Source organism: Filicampus tigris, chromosome 7 (genome assembly GCF_054856515.1).
Source record: "Filicampus tigris isolate MCC_2025a chromosome 7, RoL_Ftig_1.0, whole genome shotgun sequence".
NCBI classification, from domain to species: Eukaryota; Metazoa; Chordata; class Actinopteri; order Syngnathiformes; family Syngnathidae; genus Filicampus; species Filicampus tigris.
The window spans coordinates 23,233,067-23,248,815 of record NC_141223.1 but is presented as its reverse complement, the minus strand read 5'-3'; the positions used below and the strand labels follow the sequence as shown (position 1 = coordinate 23,248,815).

Genomic DNA, 15,749 nt, shown 5'->3' with positions numbered 1-15,749 from the left:
TGTGAGATTTTGGTATGCGTGCGTGCACCTGCTTGACGGCGGGCGCGCTCAACTCCACCAAGTATCCGCGCAGGTCTCCGTTGAGCTTCCCCGCCGGCTCCTCCCACGCCAGCAGCACTCGGCTGTCGTTGCTCAGCGCCGTCACATTGCCCGGCGCCTCCTCGGGCACTGAAACACGCGACGCACACGCACGTCAAGCAATTGTCATATTCCACACACAAGTGGACATGACATGGGACAACGGAACCTCAAGAATCAACAAACCTAATTTGAGCCATCCCTGCCCCACCCCCACAGCGCCATCTGCTGGATGTGGAATGAATTCATGTGGCCCAACAACCCAACAAAGGACAAACCAGCGTAACTAACTTTGAACCAAATATCGACTGAACAAAGTAAAAATTGATTGAACTGATCATGAACAGTTACCATTTTGGCTTATGCATCCATTAAGCATGAGTAACAAACCAGCTCAAACTCAGCAGTCAGTGCGCTCCACTTCCAATCTGGCAGCGAGGTGCTGGTGTGGGTTGAAAAGTGTGCGTATGTGCGTGTGTTATTGAATGGCAGTCTAGGAAACGTGGTCCAGGCGGAGCGTGATGGTCATCAGGAAGTGTTTGGCGTTTGATTGTTTCCACATGCGCTTGCCTCTGGCACGGCAGCCAAAACAAGTTAAGCGGCCCTCCCTCGCTGTCTCTCTCCCCCTCTGCCCCCTCCTCCCCTCCCAACTTTTCTTCTCCCCTTTCCATCTCGCTGTGGCCGAGCCTTCTTTTCTTTTATGCGAGGGACGTTCAAGCGCACAAAGACGTTCATTGTTGCAAAAACAAGTTTGCAAAGAGAAGAAGAAAGGCCACTGCAAAACAAAAGAGTGTCATGTTTCCCATCAGTGCTCGGAGAATCGTTTCCAGCACAGATGCGGTCATAGTAGACGTGTATCATCTCGGCACTAACGCGACACACACGCGCAACTACTGTTGAACACACTGAAGGCGGCGCTGTCACGTGTGCTCGCGTGTTTGTGTGTTTGTGTGTCTGTTTCTCGTCTTGGAAAAAAGGTCACACCCAGGCCAAAATGCTGGGAGATTCCGTAAATAAACCTAGCGCTCCCACAGCGGGTCCAACGTTCACGTCAACTTCACAACTTGAGGAAGCTCCGCCTCTGATCGTTTGGAGTTGCTCACAAACAGGCCGGACAGAAAACATTAACAATGGTTGTGTCATGTCTTAAGTCCCTGATACACCAAAACGACGCTCACCAACAGTGACACACGCTTACCCCGTGGCGTCCGGCCACACACCGCAACGACAGACAGCGACGCTGACCATTAAAGTACCTTCTGCGCATGCATAAGATGTAATACCCCTCCATACCATCGGCGGCGGTAGTCACTATTTCTCATTGTTAGAAAAATCCAACCGGAAAGCTGTTGGCCAGCGGTGCATTATTAAAAACGTAAACAATGCATTCAGCTATATTCTTCGCTCACGATGAACTCCCACGCGAAGTAAACCCTCACGTTTTTGACACGGTATTGTGAAATACTTACATTGTCAACCCTCGCTCTTGTACTTGTAAGAATATTAAGGCAGCAAAGGCGTGCTCACTGTTAATCCGCATTTGTCACATCCCATTGGTGGTCCGAGTGCTGATTTGCTAGCTAACAGCCAATCAGAGTGACCAAATGTCACGACTGGCGACGCAGATTCAACATGCGTAACTGCCCTCAAGACGCTCACAGATGGGTTATGACGGTGGCCACTACACCAATCAGACAGCGCTTAATGACGCCACGACGCTTGAGGACCTCCGACATCGGTTTGGTCTATCAGGGCCTTTAGGAAGCATGTAACATGCGTACAAACATGATACCTCCACCAAATAGGGGTCTCAACAACTTTGTTGGAAGAAGTTGCCTATTTCTTGTTAGGGTTCCCTAGCTCCCAATTAACTGTAGAATAGACTTTAAAATTTTGCTGCTGGTCTATAAATCATTGAATGGTTTGGGTCCTGAATACATGAATGAAATGCTGATTAAATATAAATCCTGTAGGGCTCTGAGATCTGCAGACGTGGGTCAATTAGTGGAACTGAGAATTCAAGGTAAAAACGGTGAAGCTGCATTTAGCTGTTACGCTGCACACAAATGGAATAAGATGCCAACAGAAGTGAAGTCAGTCCCGAGTGTAAATGCTTTTAAATCTATGTTAAGTACTTTGCTTTTTTCTCATACCTTTGATTAAGGTCCTCTCAACAATTTTAAATCATGTTCTTCTTTTATATATTTTAGAAACCCACTTTTATTTCTTTACTTTATGTTTTCAAAGTTTTCTGTTAATGTGTTTAAACGTTGTCAATGTAAATTCTTGTAATTTTTGTTAGCTGCTTTTGTTTTCCTTGCTTCGCTTTTGACTGTTGTAAATGCTAGTAGCTGTTGTGTCTTTGTTTGTTTGAAACACATTGAGTTGCCTTGTGTATGAAATGTGCTTTATAAATAAAACTGCCTTGCCTTGCCTTAGTTAGTTAGATACGTGAATCTTGTTAAAAGTGTCTTGGGGATGAAAATGGCTGCTTCCATTCCCACCGGACACCCCTCACTGCTATTCTCTCCTTTGGGTGGTGGGGGGCTCTAATGGGAAAACAGTAAAAGTTCCTCAGAGTACTCCGACCTCCCCTTTCCCCTACTCCCACCAACAAGCCTTTTTCTTTTTTTTTCTTTCTGTTGTTTTCCCACCCGTGCCTTGCTACATGTGAGCTCATATGAGTTCAAAGCCAAAATGGGGGAAATGGAACACGGAGGCCAAGAAACATGGAGAGAAAGAGTGAGCACAAGAGAGGCTGGATTGTTTTTGTAGAATTCCTCAGTGATGCCGTTGGTGGCGTCTGAAGAAGGCCAGAAGTGGTTAGCACATAAATAGTAGAGCACAGGAGGAAAATGTTTGCTTCTGGATGACATTTTTGAAAAGAGGACAGTCAAGAACATTTTGCCCAATGAGAAACACATGCTGCAAAGACACAGACTTTTTGGGGAGTTTCACCATGTTTCTAGCGGCAAAAGTAGTGGGACACACCTTTTTTTCCCCCAATTAATTAGATACATTAGAGGTTGGGCTAAAGCCCTGCAGCTTAATTCATGTCATCAAGACATTTTGGACAATTGCAATGCCACAAGCAATTTGGGATTTGATTATATTAAATCAGTGCTCTTTTTTTTTTTTGACAGAACAATTCATCTGAAAGACAAGCGTCCAAATATTTTTCCCACATCTGACTCTTTCATTTTTGGCCATATTTCTCATATGTCCCAATACGTTTGGTCCATCCTGTACGTGTCCATATTTACTTACCACTTCCTGTAGTCCCAGTGCTCTTACTATATTTGCACTTCCTGTAAAACATGTGTCCTAGTACTGGTGACCATATTTGTCACTTCCTGTAGTTTTTGTTGACAATTCCCAGCCCATTATCTTTGTTCGTATTTCTCAATTCCTGTCGTTTTAGCGGACGGTAATCTCATTACTTTTTTGTCCATATTTGTCACTTAAAGCAGTTTTAGCAGACATATGTCCCATTATTTGTATCCCTATTTGTCCATGTGTCCCAGTACTTTTGTCTATATTTGACACTTTCTGTAATTTTAGTGGCCATGAACCCTATTACTTTAGTCCATATTTGTCACTTCTTGCAGATAGCAACATGTGTCTCAGTACTTTTGCCCATATTTGTCATTTTCTTTCATTTTAGCTGACACACTTTGATTTACTTTGTCCATGATGTTTACTTCTTGTCATTTTAGTGGACATATACCCCATTACTTTGTGTCACTTCCTGTAGTTAGTGGCATGTGTCCCAGTACCTTTGTCCACATGTTTCCCTTCCTGTAGTTTTAGTGGACATGCGCCCCATGATCTTTGTCCGTATTTGTCACTTCACAAGTGTACCAGTACTCTTGTCTATATTTATCACTTCCTGTAAGACATGCGTCCTGGTACTTTTTTAGTATAGTTGTTACGCCCTGTATTTTAAGCAGACATACTGTACTTCCCATTACTTTTGTCCATTATAGTCACATGCTGTAATTTTGGTGGATATGCACACTTGTCCATATTTGTCATTACCTTTAGCTAACACGTGTCACAATTTGTTTTGTCCATACTTGTTACTTGTTGTGATTTTGGTGAACATGTATCCCATTACCTTTCTTTGCCACTTCTTGTGTTGAGCAATATTTTTGTCCAAATGGATACAAGTGCCTTTTTGTCCACAATTGTCACATTGTATAGTCTCAACATGTCCCAGCACTTTAGTCTAAATTTAGCTTTGGTGTACATGTCCCAATGCTTTTGTCCATATTTTGTTTTAGCGAGCATATGTCCCAGGACTTTGGTCCACATGTCACTTCCTGTAGATTTAGTGGACATGTGTTCTTGTATTGCCTGACTACTTCTGTCCATATTTACGTTGTGCGTCTGCCCAATGAGAACCACATGTCGCGTGCAGAGAGGTTTGACAAAGACGTATCACGTGAGGGGCTTTTAAAATAAGGCGGCGCTGTAACAAGATAACCTCCTGTCTTGGCTTTCTGTGACCCTCCTGAGATATTGAACAAAAAGGGGGAAATGCAGTGACCACACTTTATGTATTTTCCTGTGAAAAGGAACAAAAAGCCTGATTGCTGAAGAAGTGAAACTCGACAGTTTTTTTTGGAGCACAAACATCTCAATTGCATGTTTTAGGCAGCATCACTTCTCCTTTCTCTCTTTTTTGGGGTCATGGAAAGCACCGGTCATTTGTCCCACCCCCTCCTTCACTCGTCCCGCTTCTATTTCCGCTTGCAGTGCACGTTGGGAGCTGGCATGGAAAATAGCCCCTCGCTTTGAATGCAAACACGAGACCCAACCAGTCGCTTTACACCACTAGTAACGTTTCCGTGACCACTTTCTAAACGCCACATTGTCCGTAAACACACCATGTTGTGTTCGAGGACTGCGGGACGGAAACATTGTGACTCACACTAACTACCCTCAGTGGACTTACTAGCCATCCATCTATTTTCCATGTTGTGGCGTGCTGGGGCCTATCCCGGCTGATGTACCACAAGAGGACACTTTGTCCATATTTGTCACTTTATGCATGTCGAATTACTTTATTCCATACTTGTTCCTTAATTTTAGTGTGACATGTCCCATTATTTTTGTCTATAAATAATTCTCTGTAGTAGTAATGGATGTTTCCGATTGCTTTTGTCCATATTTGTCATTCTCTTAGGTTGTTTTAATGGAAATGTGTCCCAGTACTTTTGTCCAGATTGGTCACTTTAACCGAGTCATAATTTATCCAAGTGGAGACTGAGAGCAAGCTTGAAAATAAATAAATAAATCAGACTGCTATAGCCAAGTGGAGGCTGTGGAGTAGGCTGAGCTAGTGGATCTCCTTTATTTGACTTCTCAACATGTGGATATTGACCATGATAAAGACCCAAGTGCGGACTGATCTGCAGCGAAGTGGGGACTATTACATATGGTATGCTTAGCAAGTGATTTATTGGGCTACTCAGCATGTAGATGTTGACCACAGTATAAGCCATTGTATCCAAGTGGAGACTGAGGGCTCGCACAAAAACCAGAGTGATGCAGTCATGTGGAGACTGTGGAGTATGGTAAATTAAAAGGTCTGCTTTTTTTTTTACTTCTACGCATGTGAAAATTGACCACAGTAAGGAGAGAGATTTATCCAAGCGAGATTAAGGGCAAGCAGGAAAACCGGAGCACTGCCAAGTGCAGAGTGTGGAGTAGGGTAAACTCTATGGTTAGCAAACTCACCTCCTTCCGCCGTGCGCATCTCCACCCAGGACGTCCAGTGTGACGGTCCCTGACTGCTGTGACACGCCACCCTGGCAGTGTAGCGGCTGTGGGGCTCCAAGTCCTCTACGAGGTACTCGGACGGGGGCACATTCACATTCTGGTTGCGGATCATCTCATCCGGACCTCCGGAGAACGGCTCGCCCACATGTTTGACCTGCAAGAGTCCAAAAGGAGGTCCATTTTACTCCAATGAGTGCGGTTGTGCTCCTCTTGAAGCTATTTCAAAGCCACACCACAATTTGTTTTTAAGATAGCGCGGATCACAACAAATTGCTCTAGATAAAAAATCTCTAGCTCTAAAATAAAATGTGAGTTTGTGGATTAAACCAATAGCCTATAAGATCACGTTTACGTCATACATCCGTTGACTTTTGAAAGTGGACAAATTGGAGTGTGTGTGCTTGATACTGATTGGAGGACATATTTGGCGGAGGTTTATGTGTCTTTGTGGGGACGCAGGCAAACATCCAAAGTGCTGCCTCGGCACAATCTCTGCGGCGCTTGCTATCCACGCTTTGGTTCGCTTGGACCTCTCCGACCACATGCAACTTCCCCGCTGTGGCTTTGGAGCGCACAAGTGCTGGAAGTCAGCATTCTACAGCATGCTTGTAGTCTGTGTCAGTGTGTGCATATGAGTGTGCGTGTGCAACTCGGGGTGTGTGTGTATGTGTGAGCATGGGTGTACCGTTTAGGTATAAGTATGTGTGCTTGTGTGTGTAGGGAGATGTGTGTGTGTGTTGGGGGGGGGTGGCAGGTATGTGTGTGCATGTGCAGGTGTTTAACCTTTCAAACAATTGCTGCACTCACTCACGTTTGTACAAGTCAGTGTGAGTTTGGGGGCGTGTCCTAACCGCAGTCCCCCTGCCCCCAAACACACGCCCTGCCCCCAATCCCCGTCCCCTACCTCAACCCCAAACAGGCGAAGCTGCATGTGTGTCATTCCTGACCCCGTGAGTCACGTCCAGGCTGCAAACAAGCATTTAATCTTGTTGAGTCACAGCACATTCCCCTCGTATGGCTCACACATCATTCTGTTGATTTCTTTCCACTTTTCTTCTTACTCATCTGGAGCCCCAGACATGAACGTGTTTTGAGGGTGGCCTCAATGTAGATACAGTATACTGTGCACACAAAATACAATTTTTTTGCCATGAAGTATATATAGCGCTCACCTTGGTTTGGTGGATGTCGTTAATATGTCATTTATATTTTGTCAACTATGAGCATGTGAAGCTCTTGTGATTAAGGGCAATATAATGTAAATCAATTTGACTTGATATGACTTGAAATTGGGTATTGCAGTTTCTAACAAGGTGAGCCCCATTTGCTGACCGTGATGTCCAAGTTGTCCATGAGAATGTTTTAAAGCTACAGATTCGTATTTTGTGCACGTTATATCAATCAGGGCTCACCTTTTTTCTGAAGCTGAATCTTGATTGGTCGTTATCTGAGCCCTGAGCAACTTCGACGTCATCTTCAGTCAACAGAAGAGACAAAATGGCCGCCCTCTGAGCTTGCTAAAAACTGGTGGATTTCTCATATTCCACAAACGCAATATTAGTCAGAATGCCGTGTTTAGACTAGTGGGCCGGCATAGAACATATTCTGGAAAAAAATATGTTTGGGTTGACTTCCACTTTAAGGAAATGTAATGGTGTAAATGTAGAGAGTTACTATACATCTCTGAGTATGGTACAGCTATATTGTAGCCACAATTAAAAAGAATAATTCCTTACTATGGCATCTTTTTAATTGCCACTTTTTCTTCTGAGCCTTGTACTATGACGCCTTAAAACTTCCTTTTTTTCGTCCCATTTTGCCGGGCCTGGCCCCTCGACTTGTTTCCGCATCCCGACGAGGGAGAAATGGGGGAGAGGGATGGAAGTGTGGGGGCTTGGAAGCCGGGGTGTTGGTGGGGATGCATGGGAGAGGTATGAGGAGCAGCTTTATTAGAACCAGACGTTTAGGGGTGGCGCCGCTCGCCATAATGGCCACCGAGAGGGAGGCCCCGTTGCATCAGATTAGTTGAGCGAGGCCCACTTTCTCAGAGCGAAACCCGATCCCGTTATTTGGGGGGGACAAAGCTGGGTGGGGCTTGGGATAGTGTGGGGTGGGAAGGAGGATGGAGGCTGTCTTTGTTTTTCTGGAGAAGAAGGAACACACTCGTTTGGATAACTCACCTGTACAGTGCAGCGGATGACCGGGTAGTCGCCGCCGAAGCCCGGTTGCCATGACAACCGCAGACTGGTGGGTGTGATGTTGACGGCTCTCAGGTGGTGAGGAGCGGACGGCAACACTGATGAAGAAAGAGGCCGTTTATTGAAAATATATTCAACATTTTATCTCGGTAAAGTTTCAAGTTAGCTTTCAAGTTTTAAGCAAGTCCCAAGAAAAATGAAGCAAATCAAGTCGAGTCATTCATAAGTTTTAGCCAGGCAAGTCCCAAATCCTAAAACAGCCGATTAAGTCAGATTTGCGTTAAGTCATGTGATGCCTCCGCCCCTTACCGGTAACAGTGCCGGATCCAGAGGCGGCCACGCCCTTGCGGTTCTGGGCCTCGCAAGAGAAACTGCTGGTCCGGTTCAAACCTGAGCGGTACAAAAAAAAAACAAAAAAAAACCGGGCATGAGAAGGGGAAACTTTTGGCGGTGCAACTCCTCACTCAGCAAAGAAAGTGAGGGAGGCGCAGTTTGAGCTGATGTGAGACAAAAAAAAGCGAGTGAAGTGAGTTGTGGTTTCCGTGGCAACGTGAGTCAGTAGATGACTGCGCAGAGCGAGTCTGCAAATTTTCCTCCCATTCATTTCCTAGAGCACTTGTCCTCGTTAGGGTTGAGCCGATTTGAACGCAGAACCTCAGCAATACTAGACATTAGGTCACCGCACTGCCCGGGAAGATGTTTGTAAACAGCTCTTTGGATTGTGCAGCTTTCTTTGCCTCGTGTTTGGTGAATGCAAACAGAAGTGCACATGCTTTATAATCCAATTTCATATGCAAGTATTATGTCCTTATGTCCATGTGAGACCCACTACATGTTTGCCGTCCAAAATTGCCGGTTCGGTAAATTTATTATAAATTTGCCTCAACTGACACCCTCACTCAACACGCGAAGTGATTAACAGTTTAGACACACTACATTGTTGCATGAGGATGGCAACCCCAAATGAACAAACATAATACTTGCATCTCACATGCATATATTGTAGGATTATATTCATGAAACTTTATATTGGCCTACAGTATAACCCCTGCGATAAATGAGGAATTGCTGTAATCGCTTTTTGTTTGAGTACCCAGGCCCTGATTTCGCACTAAGTATATTTGTGAGTAGTTGAAATGAAATAAAACTACAACATACAGCAACAGCAAATGCACACTGACCATATGGGCAGAAGACTTGGGGCCTTTCTAACTGTCCCAAATGCAGCATTATTGTGACAATTGTTCCATAAAAGCATCAGTGATGAGTAAGTGGCCCACGTTCCCTCCACACAGCTTTGCCTTATCCAGAAGGCCAACAAGTGTCTCACATCCTGCTATCAGCGTGCTCACACACTTGAGACATTCCACAACATTCACATCATGTGACCTCGCAGCGTTGTCAAATGTTCTCAAGTGTTGCTATTGAGCCACACACGCACACACACACGCGTGCGCATACACGCACACGCACACACACACCCACCAGTGTGTCATACATGGCGAGCTGGACGCACCAAAGCTTCCATTGTAAACTGGGCAGAAAAAAGAACGCAGACTTCCGCCATTCGCTTGGTGATGCTCAAGGAAAACTGTGTGTGCATTGATGTGTGCATTGATGTGCGTGTGTGTGTGTGTGTGTGTGTGTGCGGAGAGACTCTCATCTGGAGATTGCGCAACTTGCCCTCATGTGTCGCGCACAGACACACACCGGCACGTGGATGTTGACCAACATCTGATGTTTCAATGTGCTAGCTTTCTTTACACTTGACAACAACGTGTAAATGTCCTTCGTTCAAGAGGTTTATTGTGCAGCAACACATTAGTGGAGCTAAAGTCCACCAAGATAAAAACATAACCTAGTAGCAGGACTCTGCATCTCAAAGTACACTGTACAACTGCTTAATCCAGTAAGATCCAACACAGCAGTTGTATGACCTTTCTACTGAGGGCTGTTTCTAATATTCTCAATTTGTTACTAGTGACAGGTGGCACCATAACCAGTAAGGTAAAGTGGCAAACGCTACTGGTAAAGTTGATACCCCTAAGTTTGTTGGGTGGTATTGGTAAGATTGGTATTTGTGAGAATGGCACTAGTGAGACCGGGCCATACTGATGAGACTGGCCTGACTACAGTTGATACCTGTTAGGTGGTACTTAAAGTGGTGGTCAAGCCAAACATATTTTTTTCCAGGAGATGTTCTATGCAAGCCCACTAGTTGAAACAAGGGCCCTCTGATGAATATTGCATTTGTGGAATAAGAGTTAATCCACCCATTTTTAGCCATCTCTGGGGGCGGCCATGTCGTCATTTCCGTCGACTGTAAATTACATCAAACTACTCAGGACTCAGAGAACGACCAATCACGGCTGACCTGTTTCCTGAAGCTGAGCCGTGATTGGTCTGAGCCCTGAGCAGTTGTGATATAATTTTCAGTTGACAGAAATGACAAAATGGCCGCCCGCAGAGATGGCTAAAAACGGGTGGATTTTGCTGCTTAACTCATATTCCACAAACGCAATATTATTCAGAATACTGTGTTCCAACTAGTGGGCCTGCATAGAACATATTCTTGAAAAAAAATATGTTTGAGTTGACTTCCTCTTTCAGATTGGTACCCATGAGGTTGGTACAGTTGGTGTTTCAATGGTGTTCCATTTCATTTTGGCACCAATAAGACTGGCACCTGTGAGGTTGATAGTAAGACTGAATGTTGGTTGGTACTCAAATGAATGGTACCAATGAGAACTTGTGAGGTTAGCACTTGATGGACTGAGGGTTGTATGATACTGGTAAGTTTGGTAACCTTGAGGCTGGCGCTGTTGGCGTTCCATTCTTTGATGGTACCAATTATGTTTTGTTCTAGTTAGGTTGATTGGGTTGTGTCCTAAAGAGAGTTCTTTCTAATATTTTGGTAACCTCATAAAAATGGTACCAGTTAAGTTGTTCCCAGTAGTGTACAAGTGGAGTCAGGCTATTGAATGGTACTGGTGTGACCGTACCAGTTAGGTTGGTATGAGTAGAGCCATATTCTTCTAATATTTTGGTTACATTATAAAGTTATAGCCGTTCAGTTTCTATAGCGTTTATCCTCATTACAATACTGGCTGAGCTGGAGTCCATCCAGCTGACTTTGGGCGAAAGACAGCGTACACCCCAGACTGGCATCATTAAGACAAACAACCATTCAGACTCAGAATCCCACCTGTGGACAATTTAGAGTCTTCAATTATCCTAAACCTGCATGCATGTTTTTTTGCATGTGAGATGGAAATAAGCCGGAGCACCTGGAAACAGGAAGGCCAGAGTCAACATACAAATCCCTAACCTGGGAAGTGTGAGGCAGACTTCTAGCTACTGTACTTGAGAGCCAAAATATGACAAACATGCAAACTATGACTAAACTAGAATGGAATTCTGTTGACCTTTGTCAAGGCTGAGGATGTCCAATTCCTGCATCATGTATGCCTAAATTTGGCAATGCCAAAAGATCTGGATTGCAACAATATGATGATTTCTTCCTTGGTCCTAGCCAGATGACTGTGCAGGTGTACCTTTACTGACTTTAAGTGTATTAAAGTCTGCTTTTGATCTTTGCTTCTCAGAGCCTCCCTCGTGCTCTCTGTGTGCCTACTGGAGCAGCTGTCCATTCCACAGAGGTGAGCGTCGATTCCTGGTCAGCAACCATCCTAATTGTTCCGATGAGTCAAACCAAATCCCGGCACCTCACCGCCAGCCCCCAAATCCCTTCCTGTGTGACTCAGCCCACTCTGCCAGCCCGAGCGCCTCCATCCTTTCTTTTCAGACCTTTTATCTCGCTGAGTCCTCAGCGTAACTATTTGTGTTCTCCCCTAACGCACCCCTCAACCTCAAGCTGCCCCCCCTTTCCTCATCCCCCTTCCCCCTTGTGCCTGAGCCTGCAACCGTCGGCTGGCCCTCGGCCTGATAGCCTCTGGCTTCTCCTTGTTGATAATCTCCTTGCTGTGTTTGAGCCCAGATGTGTTGGGAAGGAGGCAGGTCTTGGTTGAAGAATGCTACAATGTGCTTCACTTCTTTCAATTGAAGTGGATTCAACTACAACAATGACTGTTGGGTTTTTTCCTGTCTCAAAATATTCCAAAGGCCCTCCAAAGTTCTGATCCAATATCTAATTCATTTGTAGAAGAAGCTGGTCACAGGTTGGGTTTTTCTCCTTAAACCAAAGTCAACCCAAACATTTTTTTCAAGAATATGTTCTATGCAGACCCAATAGTTGAAACACAGCATTCTGAAATATGATGCGTTTGTGGAATATGTGTTAAGCAGCAAAATCCATCCCTTTTTAGCCATCTCAGGGGGCGGCCATTTTGTCACTTCTATCGACTGAAAATGATATCACGGGGCTTAGCTAACGACCAATCATGACTCAGCTTCAGAAAACAGGTCAGCCGTGATTGGTCGTTACCTGAGCAACTGTGATGTCCGGTGAGGCAGTCTGCTGGGAGGTACTGGTAAATTTGGCACCTGTGATGTTGAGTGTAGAGGGCGACAGGGCCACCGGGTCGTCCACAGTGTTAAGAGGAGCACCATCCCGAAGCCAGATGACCCGGACCGGTTCTGGTGGTCCGTGGGCTACGCAGTGCAGGCTCAGCGGCACGTTGGCCACCACGGACATGTGCTGCGGCTCGGTGGAGAAGTGAGGAAGACCTTGGGAAGAAAGCAGCCTGGTCAGAATCGACTTGATGACGGGTCCAGTGTGCTGGTGCCTCATTTCGGGTTCCAAGGGGACTCACCTTCCAGCAGGATGCTTCCCTCCGTGGACAAAATCTGCTCGCTTCCTACATCCACCGCGCACTGATAGGTACCCATGTCTGAAAGTTGGACACTTTTAATCCTGTGGAGAAGACGATTTGATTAATTAAATGTTCATTTTCAACTTGCAGTACAGTGTTATATCACCGATTTTTAATCAATTGTTGTTTTTAGGGGTTTTTATAGTACAATTGTGCCTTGGAATACACATTTGAATGACAAAAATGGCACTCTATAATATTGTACAGAATCACGCGGCAATGACATAACTAAACAACTGGGTTAGTGGTATTAAACAGCTTGAAACTTCTTTTTTATGGAATACTTCACTATTTGCCAAAGTGCAGCCATTTTATTAGCCATTGTTCACACAGAACAGAGAGAATATGCCTTAATGTATGCTGTGCTGTATGTGTTCACGTAGCAGCAGCTTCATTATTACTGTAACATAGATGCTCATTTTTATTAACCCATCTATGGCGTTTCACATTACATGTTAGCCTAAAGTTAGTGGACTTTAGTTAGATAAAATGATGTGGTTTGGTTGAGCATTGTTGTGTTAAAAGATCAGATATACAATTATTTTTTGTTTATTTGTGTGAGTTTTACTGTAACTTAAACTGGACGCGACAAACAGCTTAAAGCAAACACACTGTGTCTCTTATTTGGAGAAAGCATAGGCAATCAGGAATACTTTTAAGTGTGATTTGGTCAGTTCAAATGTGTTTTAAGCACGTCCACCAAGACGAACAAACATTCTAAATATGCACATCTCCAAATACGATACCCATAAAAATATTATACACATGTACTGTACATACACCACATATACACCCTCAATACAAACTTTTTTTCCTTCTCTCTGTACAAAATACATCCACCCCCCAGCCATATTCAGTGTGCAGCATTTTTTTAAATAGAAGGAATGAACCTGGTTTGTATTTGTGCCATTATTTTGATTTCTGACTCATTCTGTTCCAGTTTCACACCACAAATTGACAAACAAAATTGATTCCTGGTTGTGGGAATGTTCCAATGTGATGACGCATGAAATGGTAATTTTCCTTCCCTATTTGGAAACTTTTGAATTTATTCTGGTAGTTTGTTGTTTTTGGGCCTTGTGTATTAATTGTGATATGATACAATCTATGAATTTCACTAGGTTTGATTTTAAATAGAGTCAATTAACAAGATATTCTTCCTTTCTTCATCTTTCTGAATGGGCCTTATTGTTAATTTTTTTTGCTGATTAAAGTATGTAATAAATTCTTGTAAATACTGCAGAAAACAGTGTTGAAAGAAGGAAGAGAAAAGCCACATCCTGATGGTGTTCCAGTTCCATCACAGTGGTTTTAAAAATCACAAGAGGAGCCAAGCCACAGGAAACGAAACTTGATCTTATTTCACTTCAGTTATTCCTAATAAGATATGGTCAAGCCGCCTACCTGAGGGTGCTGTGCACAATCCAGCGGTCCGAGCCAAAGACCGGCATTTGGTAGTCATCGTATTCTGCGTAGGGAAGCGGCTCGCCGTCCTTCAGCCAGTACACGTTGGGCGGAATCTCGTCGTCGTCGGCGACCGTGGCCAACAGGCCGCATTCCAGCTTCACAGGTTTGCCCACGGACGAGATGACGGTGGCCAGTTGTTTCTCGAACTCCACATCTGTTATGGGGGAGAATAAGGTGCTGCATTAAAAAAAATAATAAAATAAGCCAGTCAAATTTAAATGATTTCAACAGTAACTTGCATCATGGTTACATAGGGGTGTCCAACTCATTTTCCTCATGGACTACATCTTTGTTACGGTTTGCCTCAGAGGTAGCCCCTGCATTTGATTGTTAACAACAAATCTTCTGTGTGTCATGTGTCATCTTCAACACCGCTCATCCTGTACAGGGTCACATGGAGGTGCTGGAGCATATCGCAGTTCACTATGGGCGAAAGGCGGACTACGCCCTGAACTGTCGCCAGCCAGTCGCAGGGCAAACAGACACCATCGGTGAGTGGGAACCGCGCTGCCCGCACGCACCTGAGGCGAGTGTACCACTGCACCATCAGCGACTGCAACAAATTAGTTTTGAAGTCAAATGGCATGTAAAATTGTGACAAGGGAACAACCGGATTTGGTGAAAAAAACTTGTAATATCTGGTAAGTGAAAAAAGACTGCAAATTCGCTTCGGATTTTCTGCCAAAATGAAAAAAAATATATCCCTTTAGTAAGGAACATAAATTAGACATTTTATTTACCATAGTGGGCCACATTATGTTGTATTTCGAGCATACTCTGGAAATTGCCTTTCTTAGTGTTTGAATGCATTAATCAGAACAGAGGCCATTCAAGAATAAAAGGTTTCAGGGTGCTGAGCTCCAGGCCAGGAAAGATACATTTCGCAGTTTTGTACATTTAAACCCAATTTCTATGAAAGAGAAGCATAACACTTTTTGGGAAGGTTTATGACTCAACAATCTAATATGATAAACATTATATAAATGTTGAGCCACAGAAAAACAGTAAAGGATTGGATTTATAAAACTACTGTAACTTTTCTAATTCTGGGTGAAGACAACTCATTTTGATATATACATACATACATATAATATATATATATATATACATACATATATATATATATATATATATATATATATATATATATACATATATATATATAAATATATATATATATATATATATATATACATATGTATACATATATGTATATACAGTAGGAGTAAAATGGCTACAAACATGTATGATATCAGAGGTGGGCATTCGTCAATGCTTTAGTCCATCTGTGAGTTCTCATCAGTATTTCAGGCCCGCCTATTCGGTCCGATTCAGCCAAACAGCCTCGACAATGGATTTACCGTACCACGTCACACACCTGACACACAGC

The 15,749-nt window shown here is 43.8% G+C and overlaps 1 protein-coding gene across 1 annotated transcript in view; it reads right to left on the bottom strand.

Moving 5' to 3' along the window:
- The window catches only part of LOC147145204 (tyrosine-protein kinase receptor UFO-like), a 35,633-nt gene that overhangs the window by 13,492 nt on the left and 6,392 nt on the right, over positions 1 to 15,749 (bottom strand). The window contains exons 2-8 of the mRNA XM_086036113.1: positions 14,297 to 14,513; positions 12,833 to 12,933; positions 12,564 to 12,746; positions 8,370 to 8,450; positions 8,043 to 8,158; positions 5,821 to 6,016; positions 29 to 168 (exon numbers count right to left, since the gene is read on the bottom strand). Coding sequence (XP_085892239.1) covers positions 29 to 168; positions 5,821 to 6,016; positions 8,043 to 8,158; positions 8,370 to 8,450; positions 12,564 to 12,746; positions 12,833 to 12,933; positions 14,297 to 14,513 — 1,034 coding nt within the window. The remainder of the gene's footprint in view (positions 1 to 28; positions 169 to 5,820; positions 6,017 to 8,042; positions 8,159 to 8,369; positions 8,451 to 12,563; positions 12,747 to 12,832; positions 12,934 to 14,296; positions 14,514 to 15,749) is intronic.